General features: G+C 36.0%; 1 protein-coding gene across 1 annotated transcript in view; it reads left to right on the top strand.

Moving 5' to 3' along the window:
- The window catches only part of PKN2 (protein kinase N2), a 54933-nt gene that overhangs the window by 26183 nt on the left and 14752 nt on the right, over window positions 1-13998 (top strand). The window contains exons 3-6 of the mRNA XM_068199875.1: window positions 5764-5915; window positions 10278-10395; window positions 11954-12099; window positions 12192-12405. Of these exons, the coding sequence (XP_068055976.1) occupies window positions 5764-5915; window positions 10278-10395; window positions 11954-12099; window positions 12192-12405 (630 nt within the window). The remainder of the gene's footprint in view (window positions 1-5763; window positions 5916-10277; window positions 10396-11953; window positions 12100-12191; window positions 12406-13998) is intronic.

Below are 13998 nucleotides of genomic sequence, written 5' to 3'. Positions count from 1 at the left end.
AGACCCATTTTAATAGAATATTTAGCATAATCTTCTTGAGGAAAAAAAAGTAATCTTTAATTCTGTTAATACCTCTTTTTAGACAAAGTATTTGGAAGCACCCACCCTCTGAAGTTGAAGCGCTTGATTTTTTTTTGTAATGTTTGCCTTGTAATTTAAGTGCTTGTCTGCTTCCTCATTCATGCTCAGTAATACGTGGAGGGGCCCCACTATCAGTAAATGTTGTCTGTCTTGAGACAAATGGCTGCAAGTCATCTTGGTGATATTTTGATTTTTAATAGTGAAGCCTTAGGCTTGGCTTAAGGTATCGGCGAGCTTGGCCTTTGCAAAATAAAGTTGGTAGTATAAAAGTTATGACATGCCACATACACACACACACACACACATGATACTGAGGAAGTACATGGATACATAGCCCTGAAGGTTCTAAGTAGCAAAGTCAGGATTGAGATTCATTGAGCTGATCCCTTTGACTTGTCAGGCGTGAACTCTTGAAGATTTTTTGACTGTTCTGTTGACTGGTTGAAAGACCATTTTGGTAAGTTAGAACAGTCATTTCATCTTCCCATGTACCTGTATCTGAAAAGTGGGTGTGAACATACATTTGTAAAGTGCTCCCAATATAGAGCTGAGAAATGCTACACAAGCTGTTGTGACTTTTTCCATTGCTTGTGGTATCGAGCAGTAACTTGTATTACTTTTTAACAAGCCACTAATTTTTAGTGTAACTGCTTTGTAATCAGCAAAGTGTAATCAATACATGTTGAAATCACTAAATGTAGCATTAATGAATCTACTGTAGAAAAATCTGTTTTAGTAACATTCCATTCCAAGCAAGTTTAGGTATTTTTGTGGTAGTTTGCCTAGAGCTGAAAGCTCACAATTATTTTAAGAATTGGTACTAAACTTTAACCAGAAAGTGCAGTTTGCCAAACAGCTTTATTATAGCATGTAAGAGTAGATTTGACAGTGAGTATGTGATTCAGAAACAACTTTTAGCACAACATAGGTGTACTTTACCTTATAGGGATTGCTGATGAATCTAAGTTTGTTTTAGAAGTGGGACTTTGTACCCAAGTCTGCGCTTGTTGTGCAGTGTATTAGTCACACAAGGATGCAGAATTTAAAAATTTGTAGGTCAACACTTAAAAGTGAAGCAGAATCTAGCAACACAAAATGAGTAGGATAAGCCTAGAGACCATTATTGCTGAAAATCTGAGAGATGTAATGTGCCGCATGGGGATGATTACTTCCATGTCAGAGATGAAGAAATTTTGTGTCTAGAAAACATACTTCTACACAGTAGCAGAGGTTATTAAATTGGTGGTTTTGTGTTTGTGTCAAAAGTAGCAGTACAGATTGTGGTTTCTAACATGACTCAGGGAAACAGCTTACCTTCAGCAAGTTACTGATTTAATTAGACATATAGCTAATACATAGAAAATCTATAACTTGGCAAATTGGTATGTTTCACAGAGCTGAAGTTAAGGGGGATAGAGAAGTGCAATGATAGGAAAACCTTTGAGCGAATTGATAAAAGTGGATTAAACATTAGTGGACATTAGTGGATAAAGCATTAAAGTGGACAAAATTAACTCAAAGACAAGTTCATGCCTTTTCTTCCATCCTCCTAACTGACATGGAAGCTATCTGCTTTACATCAAATTGCTGTAAGCGTTGCAAAGGAAATAAATTATTTTGTTTAAGAATATGATTAGCTGGCTGTTTGGGGGATTTCTTTGTCCTTCAAATGACTAGGTTAATCTGTTGGACACCGAAGTGTCCGCATAAGACCAATTACTGGAAACTGGTAGAGGTAGCAACCAAACTGGTAATAGGTAGTGACTTTTTAGACAGCAGACTCCACCTACAAGCTCATGTCCATAGGAATTTCATGATCACTTTTGGGAGCCTTGGTGTAGAATAATATTATTGATGCAATTTGTAACAATCTCCTGTCACTTTTTAGTAGAAAATTTAGTTAAAATTTTTTAGTTAAAATTAGCTGTTACCTAATGGAAATTCAGTTGAACTTCAGAAGTTTCCAGGCGGTCAGCACTGGATGTTTTCTGAGTGCAGAATGACCACTGCTGCCTTGGACCTACTGATGACTTAGTTCAAGTGCTGATCCAACCTTCTGACTCCCTGAGAAAAGCCTGACAATGCATCTTTCTTCCTCCCTTCAGCAATGCCTAAATGCATTGCAGGTATTTCTGTTGGGTATGACACTGATGAGGCTAACTGCAATTAAATATCTTCAAATAAGATTAAAAGTAACTGTTTACCAAAGGGTACTTGCTGCTAATTGAGTACTTACGCAGCATGCTGCAGTACCATCTGGGAACCCAAATTCAGAAAGTTATGTGGGATCCTTGATTTCACACTGAGCTCACTGAAGAAATAGTATATGTAGCATCTGGGGAGGAGATCCCAAAGGAATGAGAAGCAGTCTCAGAAGAGTAGAGTTATGTAACTGCTCTTTATAAATATAATTTAGATGGCAGTGATGGGTAAAAGGCAATTTAGAAGTAAGAAGTTTTTGCTGGTGAGCACTGTACAAACTCAAACTGAAAAGGTTTTCACAAGAGCAAAGATCACAGTTCAGATAAGCATTTTAGACTGAAAACTGCCATTGTCCTCATGTAATCCAAATATTAAATAAAAAACCATCCCTATTAACTTATTTGAAGTCTGGTGAGTATATTTTTATGAAAACAGGATATTTCAGGTGCTGGGGAAGGAGCACTGCAGCTCTTCCCGCAGCCTGGATGTGTGTTAACAAGCTGCACAGAACTCACTAGTGTTAAGCAACAACATTCATAGTTGTTCAGCATAATAAGATGCCTATTTGCTTGAAGTCGAGTTCACTTGAAATGCATCTGTTACTTCACTTTATACTCACTGTCAAGAAGAATATTTGGGCCTAGGAGCCCGAACTTGGACCCCAGCAAAGCCCTTGCTGTCCGATGCAAAGCTATACTGGAACATATCCAAAATGGCAAGTCTTGTATTGCCCTTTATTAACCAACAAATGGGGCAAACTGGAGAATCTCTTGTGTTCCCCAGTCCCTACTTTGAGTGAAATATCAATTTGGTATTAGTACTTAACTCTTGTTTAACTTTAGGCATATACATAAATTCCATTGATTGCAATTACCTGGATGAATTTATTACTTATTTGTACTGTGAAGATAACTAAATGCTTTCAGAGGAGATTTGACCCCCTCTGTAAAGTGCTTTACATTAATCTGAGATAACTAGCCATGCAAAGTCATTACAGCCTTCCAGAACAAAGAGAAAAGGAAACAGCTAATACAGATGTAGCTTGTAGTGTTGCTGCTAAGACTGTCAATGCTTTCTGTAATAAAACCGGTTTGTCTGGCTGATTTAAAAATTAATCTGAATTCTGTAAGAAGCTGCCTCGAGCGGCTTACTAAGTAGTAATGGGGAGATTGGTTGGGGGGATGGTAGAAGGAGTCCCTTGGAAAGCATCTCTGAAAAGCTATTGGTAATTTTTTTTTTTAAACATAGTATGTTAAGAAGCATGTTGTTCCATATTTGGGAGTTTAGTGAGCAGCCCTTATGCCTGAAGGCAAGAAATTGCATCTTCCTAGCAATTAGTCCCTATTGCAGAAAAGTTTCCTTTGCTATTAGTTACTAACAAAGCATATAGTACAACAATTTTAACTAAGTAGTAGAGGGTAGGTTACACCCACAAGTGCAGACCAACTCTTGAGATGACCCAGGTAAATGGTGTGGTTACACCTTCACAGCAGAGACATGCAAAAGCAGGTAATAACAGCTGCCTGGGCAGCCTGAACATGGTATCTCTAATTAGTCCTTAACTTGCAACTTGTGTGTTGGTTTAATGCAAAGAACGACTGCTTGTGTACATCTTTAAAAGCTGTGAAAAGAGACTTCAGGAGTCCCATAGCCTTCACAGGGGTCATCAGAAGGCTGGGATCTTTAAGTGATAGAGGCTTGTATCATATATATACATATATATATATATATATATGTATATCTAAAGCTGGTAAATATTCATTTATATGATGAATCTACTTTACAAGGAGACTTGGCACTGTGACTTTCAAGTTCATGTTTGTTCTCATTTTGAATAGATTATTAGATGAGGATTAGTTGAAAGTAAAGACATAAGTGATAGAAAAGCATTTTGTTAATCTTTGTTTTACTAATAACAGATTTAAGGTAAAGCTGTTCAAGTGCAGTTCCACAGAGGAACCAAGCCAAAACATGGAGGAGAAGATAAATGACAAAACAGCTGAGGACTAATGCAGATTTTTTTTTTTTTAACATCTGGTATTTTCTGTGCTACCTTTAAGTAGTGAGGATGCAGTAAGAGACTTGAAGTGGTTTGAAGTAAAGAGTGAATTAGCAGCAGAGGAAATTAAAACTCCTTACTTGAAATCTGTGTGTAGCCTCAGCAAAGATTGCAATTTAGGAGGAAATTACCCAGCAAACTTGGAAGCAAAATGTATTAAATCTCCAGAAGTAGTTATCAGAAGCTTTTACAGAAGAAATGTGAAATGGCAGATAATACATCTCTCCCGTTGACACCTCATAAGTAAAAATTTGTAGGTTACTAGTGCACTGCCTGTGTTTTCTGGTAATTGAGGATTTCAGAATTCCTCATCCTAGTTTTAATACAAAGAAGATTATTACAACTGGAAAAAAGATTCTACTGTTTGTATTCAGTAAATACTGTCTTCCAGTGAAAGAAGTGCCATTTGTCCATAGAGAAGGTATTCTCTCAGTTCTTGGGTTAGAAGAAATTTTTTTTTTCATTTATTATGGTGGAAATAATTTGTCCTTTTTACCAAAAGGTTGGAAGAGAAGTCATTGGGACTGCTAAGGAAGATAGTTACCTCTAAGGACAGATGTGTTGGAAAGAGTCCAGTGGCCACTTATTTTCAGTTTACTAACAGTTCGTGTTGCAGAAGCTGAAATACGAAGTTATATAATAGACTGGTTACGAAAAGTTAAGGAGTTTGACTTTATAATTTAATTGATAAAACTAACTTGCATTCCATGAAACTAATCCAACAAGAGGGAGACCCAAACACAGTAATACTGTCAAATGAAAAAGCTTTCTCCTTCCCATAGATCAGTCAGTTGTTCTGCCTATATCTGCCTATATATCCAGTTATCCCAGATTTCTGTTATGGCTGCAGAGCAGAAAACATTCAGTTTTACAATAAGAAAAAAGCTTATTTTATCTGTTCTTAATTTTTACATAAACAGTGTCTGCATTATTCACACTAAAATGGATGAGGATCTACTCAAGCGCTGGATTCAGAGAGTGCTCATTAGTATCTAATACTGTTATCCTTATTTTTTGTTAAAACACTTCGATTTAAAATCGGGAGTATAAGGAAGCTTAATGGAAAACTGCATTTTTTAATTGACTCAAGATGTTCTAGAAGAATTAAATCTCCTTTGAAATAAAAATAGGCTTAGCAGCAAACCTGCCTGTTTGCCCACTCCCGGAAGTGATTCATGTGAATTGGGACGTGTAGGAGTCACAGGGCTCTCGGGAGGCTTTTCATGTTAAGGCGCATTTGCAGTGCTTTTGCAAAGTACCTCTGGACAAGAGGGTCACTTAATTCTCAAGTATGATGTTCCAGTTCTGTTCAGTCTGTAACTTCATGGAATAGAGTGTAAGATGGGTTTTGGGGGAGTGGTTTGGGTGTTTTCTTCCTGTTTTTTTTTTCTGCATGCTTATATCTTACCTTTAATTCACAGATTGTCCTAGCACTCCTGATACTCCAAATAGTGATCCTCGGTTTTCTACGAACAACAGATTGATGGCCTTAAAGAAGCAGTTGGATATAGAACTGAAGGTAAAACAGGGAGCAGAAAATATGATACAGATGTACTCAAATGGCTCTTCAAAGGTAAGACTTTGGAATGCTTAAAGATCATTAAATGAATGTGGGTTTTCACATTGCTGTGACTGTACAACGTATAAACAGTATGCAACTTCAGTATTTTTAGTTTGGGCTATATTTTTGTTAAACAGTTACATCAAATCTGCAACAAATTACTATACCATTTTTTGTTGTGGTCTGATACCCACTGAAGTGATTGTTTTATCAGTTTGTGCAGATGCAGTTCAACCTAAATAATAAATCCGGCTTACTAAATTTAGTACATCTAGTAATCTTTGACCATGTGGGATTCTCTTAGCAGCAAAGCTTGGTAGGACTGACTGGTGTCTGGTGTTTTTCCTAGCTCCAGTGAAAAGAAAAAGATCCATTCATTTAACATTGTAATGTGCATGATAATTAAAACAAAGGCCATATTGCCATAGGAAAATTATGAACTTCTCAAAGTTGTAGTTAGCAGTAAAAAGATCTGTGCCAAATGCTTCAATAGGTTGTGTGTATTCTGATAGAGATGTCATAACCTGCACTGATACACATACACATAAAATACACATTGAAATAATTTGTTTTTATGGAAGTGTGGTAATCTAGAGGTAGCAACTGATAGAATAAAGTGAAATTAAAAATAAAGCCACACTTACTATTATATCTGAATTTTAAGTACTTGCACTCACTCTCTCTTGATAGGACCAGAATTTTTCCAAGGAGGTGGAGGGAAAGTGTTTGCTAACTTCTAAATGGGTTCGACTTATTACATATTCTTTTCTGTGTAATAAAATTCATCATACTCTAAAGATCCCTTAACTCAAGTGAAAGACAATCCAAAACTTTGAAATGAAGGAAAACAAAACAAAATCTAAAAAGTCAACAAAACTAAATCCAGAAACTAACAAAAAAAAAAACAGCAAAACATTTTGTTGAGTATAAGGCAGTCATAGTTCTCAAATGAGAAAAAAGGGAGGGAAAGATCCTCTACCTACATTCCCCTTCACCTTTCATTCATTACTCATTTGCTGTTCATTTGCTTTTATTAAATCATTAAGGAGATTAATTTCCAGACTAAGGGGAAACACAAGAGTAAATCTAACAAAGTGTGTGTAGTAGCTTGGTTCAATGTTTTTGTGTCCAGACAGTAGTAAGTAAAATCGAAATGTTTTAAGACCTTAGCTGAGCCAGCACCTATTACTAAAAGGAAGTGTTTGGCTAGAAGAGTAGGAATCTGGGAATCACACTGCTACCCCTTAGAACTGATTTTAACTAGAAATTGTTGGAAAGGATCCTCATGTTTTTGACTGAATTTGGGCTAGGTGTTGGTGGAGAGGTAGATCACTTTGTGTCTGCCTACTGTATGACTTCCTTATACCTTGAAAAAATAGCAGGGAGCACTGCTTTCTCCCAGAAAATGAGTTTAGACTCAAAGGACCAGAGGTGCCATCAAGTTCCTTCTGTACCAGGTAGCCTTATCTGAAAGTGACCTGTAACATACTAGCTGGGGGCAAATAGAAGAAATATCTGGAGTGCACATTATGACTAAGGTCCTGGGAATGCTGTCCATCCACCACAGTCCCTCAGCTCCTGGAAACCCTTCGAGTCTACATCCTCTGGGGCCATGTACTTAACATCAGGTACACTTAAAACTAATAATTAGCTGACCCAAATGGATCAAAAGACATACATGAATTAGGTTTCTAATAAACCCTTGGTAAGTAACCTTATAACAGGCTGAAAAACTTAACTAAACACTCAGGCTGTAATATTAGACATTGTTAGCAGGCTTTGATCAGACTAGGCAGAGAAGGTAAATTCTGGTTTGCTTTAGATTGAGGTATGTAATTAAAATCTATGATTGAATCTTGTATTTGTGATTGGTAAATGCTTAAATGACCCTGCCACATTGGGACTATATAGTAACTGGGCTAGAGAGAGCAAGCTGGAAAGCACAAAAGCATTGCCAGCCACTTCAGCAAACAGGATGGAAATGGTGGGTATTCATTCTCTCTTTTTTTTTTCTGCTCAGTAGTGAGTTCTTTGGCAAGTTTGAACTGTAGGCTTGAGCATGTTGATTATGTTTTAAAAAGCAGAGCTTAAAAGAATCCAGACATCTGGATGGGGTGGGCAAAAGGGGCAGAAAATCTGCAGTTTGAATCCAATCCCAGTAATCCAGTAGTTCTTTAAAAAGTAGTCATAGGATCATCTTTAAACATATTAAAGTAATTTGTGACCTTTCTTCAAGTGTACTATATGATCTAATTTCGAATCTGTTGTATTATTTTGAGACCTAAATTTAATGGAGGGAGGTTATAATCTGTTTTCTAAAAATGAAAAAGCAGTCTGTTAATAAACCCATCATCTCGTGGGAAGCTTTTCCCTTTGTACTTTACTTGCTTCAATAACATTTAGCTCAACCTATTTGGACTTAAACATTTCTGAGATGACGATCATCTTTCCTTGGATGTGTGTAGGTTCTCTGAGATCCCATGACAGCTTTGCAGATCAGTTTTACAGGCACTGTCAGTTCTTCTGTACTCAGAAGATGCATTGAAATACTTTGTATTCAGCCTCTAACACTAAGAGAGCTGCTGAGCATTGCACATACATTTTGATTTGGAAGATGTGATCTTCTGTCTCTTTAAAACGTAAGGCTATCTCTGTAATGCTGGATTACACACTGAAGGGCCAATGTTGCTCCTGAGCAAGCAAATCCATTCCAGTAAGAGACTATGAGGGATAATCAAGAGCAGCAAGATCAACTATAAGATACAAGATACAGACAAAGAAACACTTCCAGCATATTTATACATCAGAATGATGCATGGATAAGGTTTCATACAAGATTTTAGAGTGGCTTGTAATCTGTTACTTAAATCCTATACTCTGCTAGAGTCAGTGATTATTCCAAAATTTTACATCTGTATTTGAGAAAGTATTGATTTAGGAAAGTCAGTGTGATCATTAATTGGATAAGTAACATGGAATCTTAAAATATGAATACTGTGGTATCTCCCTGTAACGTTGATTAATAGTCAAATGTAAAATCCAGAGTTGTGAAACTGTGGTATGCAGAAGGGGCACAATTTCTTTCCATGAAACCAGTGTCTTTTTATGTGTAAATCTTGGTATATCTACCCTACAGAACAAAGGGCAGCATTAAAATATCTGAGTGAGTAATAAGTCATGGTGTGAGGTCATAGAGGAGCTCTGTGAAGGTCAATTTCTCAGCATACAGATCTTTCTTACAGTATGCTTCATGGTGCCAGTATTTCCAGCTCTGGGATCTGAGCTTCACTGCAGTTCTTTCTCTTGGTTATGGCAAGGGAAAAATTTAATTTCTTTAACATCTTAAATATTTGATAACTTCATTATAAAATTAAAAATACAATTATAAACCATGTTCATGGGAAAGTAACTTATTAATGAGGTTCTAGACTGGCTACAAAATGAGCAAACCAAAATACCCTTTGGGTTGTAAGGGTGGTACACATCTGCCCTGACTGCTGTTAATTACTATGATTGATTGGTACTGCACGGACAGGACAAACACACTGCCTTAAATTTTCTTATACCATGTTTTTGTTGTTGTTCATACTGCAAGTCAGATCACCTTTAAGCTATCTGGTAATTCCCAGAACATAGAGACAGAGCCACGTGGCAGCCATAGAAGTTTATGAAAGTTCATCTTTAGGCATGTTCTCTTCTAAACAGCTTCTTGTGATACTGCTTTTGAAAATGAAGCTTGGTTATCTTAGTTTATTTAGATGAAAAAGTGCTGTACTCTACTTAGATTGCTGATGAAATAGCTAATGAAGTAGCCCTTGTTGCATGTTTATTAATGCAAAAAATCTTCAGCTTTCATTTGTTCAGAAAAATGTACTGCAGACTTAATGTGCTGTGTAAGCAACATCATATTTCTAATATCAGTATTGAAAATCAACTCAGGTTAAATCGTACAATTACTTTTATGTAGGCTTAGTCTAGCAAATTTGTCTATTACAAAAGTTTTACCATGCTCAAAGTAAATTGAGACATTCTACATAGCTTTGGAAGTATTTTGCACTTAATATCTTCTTCTTGCTTTAGTATCAGATTACAAAATATTAATTTACACATGTAATGTTTCTAGATCATGCCTCCTTTACTCACCTTGAAACACATAGAGTTTCCTTGGGAGTGGCTTACAGTCTTTAATCAACCAATGCCTCTGTCCTAACTTAATTTTTGCTAATATCCTAATGTGGTTGGGTTGCCTAATGCTATACTAAATGAAATGCATAGATTTAGTTCTTGTTCCTAAGTATGTGTGTTTTGAAACTTTCAGCGTGTCTTATTCCATGAAGAAGTTTCTGATTTCAACTTGTCTGTTTGTTTTAATAGGATCGAAAACTTCTTGCCACAGCTCAGCAGATGCTTCAGGACAGCAAGACAAAAATAGAAGTTATAAGGATGCAGATTCTTCAGGCCGTCCAGACCAATGAATTGGCTTTTGATAATGGTGATGGTGTAGAAAGGAAATGTGAATCATTAATGTCAGAATGCCATATAGATATATACCCATATGCACACAGACTTACCATAAATTTCTAGTAGGAACGTTTGATACAGCTTGCATGAATCAAAAATAACCAGAGACTAAGCAAAACTTTGTGTGTCTTGGGGTGCCAAAAACATCTGACATGAAGGAAAATACCTTCATCATAATGAAGACAAATACCATCTCTCTTTATCATCCTTTTTATACTTTATGCCATCCATTTTTGCTTTGTGGTCTACCTTCTCTCTTCATGCATGCTTTCTTTTGTCTTAATAATTAGTGATTTTTTTAATAGCATATAATATTTATGTTATGATGCTAAAAAAAAATCTGATGCCAGTACAAAGCCTGCTTGTCATACTTTAATAGACTGACCTTATTATTTCTAGTGGTAGGACAGATGGAGGAGAATTTTTCCTAGTTTTATAGGTATTTAGGCTAGATTGAGTGCTAAACAACTACATTTACAGCAACAAAAAAGTGTTATTAAAATGACCTGGCTCATGCTGCATTTCAGTATTTTTAAACTTGTGTTTCGTTGAAAATCTTCAAATAATAAAAAAAAATTATTCTTGAGCTCTTAATAGCATGAGTGTACTAGAAACTTACAAGCATATGGGTATATCTCTAAGTCTTGAACTTTATTTGTGTGCGTTTCTGAATATTGACATTGTATGACAATGCTTGTAGTCAGGGCCTGTATATATCCTAGGTAATGAAAAATGTGTGTGCATGTTCTGTTTTGTGGTGTGTGAGGTGTTTCGTTTGTGTTTGTTTTTCCACACCCCTTTTTACCACCCAATTTTAGCACATGGATTATGTATATAATTTGTTTAAAAGAAAAAGAGATTCAAGCTAGAAAGGGCTTTCAAATGTCTTTTTGTGTTCCTACTACTCTTAGTGCTTTAAGCAGAAAGGAATATATTCAGAAAGTGTTCTGGTTAGGATATCTAAGCACTCTAAGATGTGGACATTAGAACGGTTAACCCAGGCCATTGGGCAAAGGCAGTGTATGGAATCTCTCACATCTCTGTGCTGGCAGAAGCCAGATTCAATGAGATTTCAAGGGAACCAGGGGGATTATCAGAAACTGATCAGGGATCTAATTGGCTACAGAGCAGTTTAAAAGATAAATGCTCACAGTGTAATTCAGAAGTGTTGAAGTCCCAAAACTTCCTTGCAAGTTGAATATTTGACATATTTCTGTTTTGTCCCTTAACTCCCCTGAAGACTTTTTTTTTCACATCTTCCAGCAATTATAGCTCTTCAGGAAGTAGAAGCTGTTTATTGAATTGAAGCCCTGATCAGTTATTTCTTCATTCAAATGCAGATGCTTTAAATTTCACTTTTTACTTTTATGACATACTTCAGGTTTCTCTTTGGACTACCAAGTACACATCTGTCCTGTTTATTCCCTTTTTCTTCTCCTTTCTGTTTATGTGGAGGAGGGGTTGATACTAAAGAAATTAAACCTGGTTGTTATCTTCAATGAAGGTTGTTTGTTTATATCTCTTTGCAGCAAAACCTGTGATAAGCCCTCTTGAACTCCGAATGGAAGAATTACGGCATCATTTTAGGATAGAGTACGCTGTAGCAGAAGGTGCAAAAAATGTGATGAAATTACTTGGATCTGGAAAAGTTACCGACAGAAAGGCACTTTCAGAAGTAATTTGTCATTACAATTTCTGATACTTTGTTTTAAAGGTCCTTTAAGGAAAAAACCTGAACTATTTCAAATTTCTTTTTATTTAAAAAAGGCACAAGCAAGATTTAATGAATCAAGCCAGAAGTTGGACCTCTTGAAGTATTCACTGGAACAGAGATTGAATGAACTTCCTAAAAACCATCCCAAAAGCAGTATTATTATAGAAGAGCTTTCATTAGTCTCCTCACCCACATTAAGTCCTCGTCAGAGTGTAATATCTACTCAAAACCAATATAGTACACTGTCCAAACCAGCAGCTTTAACAGGTATGATTTAAAGAGATTTTTTGTTTTTCCTTTTTGATCTTAATTAATGATTTAAACAAGCCTGTAATGACAACTCTATTTCTTACTGGACATATGTAATTGTTGTTCTTTTCCTAGACAAAGGCATTTAGAGTTTCCAAGTGTCTATACACTGCAAAAATGCAGATAAGTTTATTTGATTTATTTTCTTACCTTTTCATAATGTTGTTGAATATGTGACACTCTGGCATTAAATAGCTCCCTATGGAATGATATTGCTAGCATTTACCAAATACCTTCCATCTTGAGATTATCAAGTACTTATCATCAAGGTAGATAAGTATCATTATACCCATTTTACAGACAGGGAAATTAAGTTGCAGAAGGGTTCAGTGAGTTGCCCTGATCATACAACAAGTAGATGACAGAGCTGGAGATAGGCACCCAGCTTTTCTCCCAGTTCCTGTTTTACCCACTGGACCTCAGTGGAATTCTGGAAGGTGAGATATTTATTACCAAATCACTGCTTATATTTCTAATCCAAAGCAGGAGGTCCTAACAAACATACATGAAACCATGGGAGACTCTTGTTTGTGGGCGTCAGCTGTTTTCCTTGCAAATAAGATTGGGGTGATTTTTTTAAGAGATTTAGCCTACTGTGAGGAACCACATTTATATATAAATGTGACTTAGGAACATCTCACAGTTTGGGTTCACCTGGAATTGTCCTTCATTGAAAGTAAGTTTTCAGCAGATGAACAATACTTTAACAAAGGTCTTGAACATTTGCCTCACAGCCTTCTTAAAGAAAAATATGCTTTTGACTACTTTGGGGTATGTTGCTGTTCTAAATTTTTTTAGTCAGCGGTCTTGAATTCCTAGGTTTGATTTTATGTTTCCTAACACATTTTGCATGTAACTATTAAGCCTATTATTAAGAGTAAATTTATAAGAAAAAAAAATACCTGTAATTCAAATGTTACTCAGGATATACATGTAGAAATGAAACAGAATTTAATTTTGAAGCACCTATGGGGTTATATTTTGAAACAAAAGGAGGAACTCTTCTGCTAAACTACAACAGTAATAATAATAATGTGGAGCAAGTCTATTTCCCTTGCATTGTGGTTTATCAGGACCTCAGCCAAGAGTCCTTGTAAAGTTGTGTGGTAAGAACAACATTTTTCATCAAATAAAAACTCAAATGATCAGTGACTGTAGGCAGGAAGTATCATGCCTTGAGTTTAAAACAACTTGCTTTTTTTTTCTGTTTCCTGTAGCACATAATCAAGAGTCAGATACCTTATAGTGACTATAATTTCTCTTTAAATGTGATTTACTGATATATATGAAAACTTTTTAATAGAAATTGACAAAGCTACATGCTTGTGAAGTTCTTAATAGTTTCACTTTCATATTGCCGACACAAAGAGCTTTTGTATTGAGCTGGATTTAAATGAGCAGTGTCTCCGCGTTTTGCCTCTAATGCTGATAGAGCAGTGCTACATCTTAAAGTGCATCAACATGACTTTCTGATTTGCATACATTCCTTATACAAGAGTATAGCTTTTCTGCTTATTAATATCTTTTTTTTTTCTAAACAGAGTTTGGGAA

This window comes from Anomalospiza imberbis, chromosome 9 (assembly GCF_031753505.1).
Source record: "Anomalospiza imberbis isolate Cuckoo-Finch-1a 21T00152 chromosome 9, ASM3175350v1, whole genome shotgun sequence".
Classification (NCBI taxonomy): Eukaryota; Metazoa; Chordata; class Aves; order Passeriformes; family Viduidae; genus Anomalospiza; species Anomalospiza imberbis.
The sequence above is the reverse complement of the archived record's forward strand: the minus strand, read 5'-3'. Positions and strand labels throughout refer to the sequence as shown.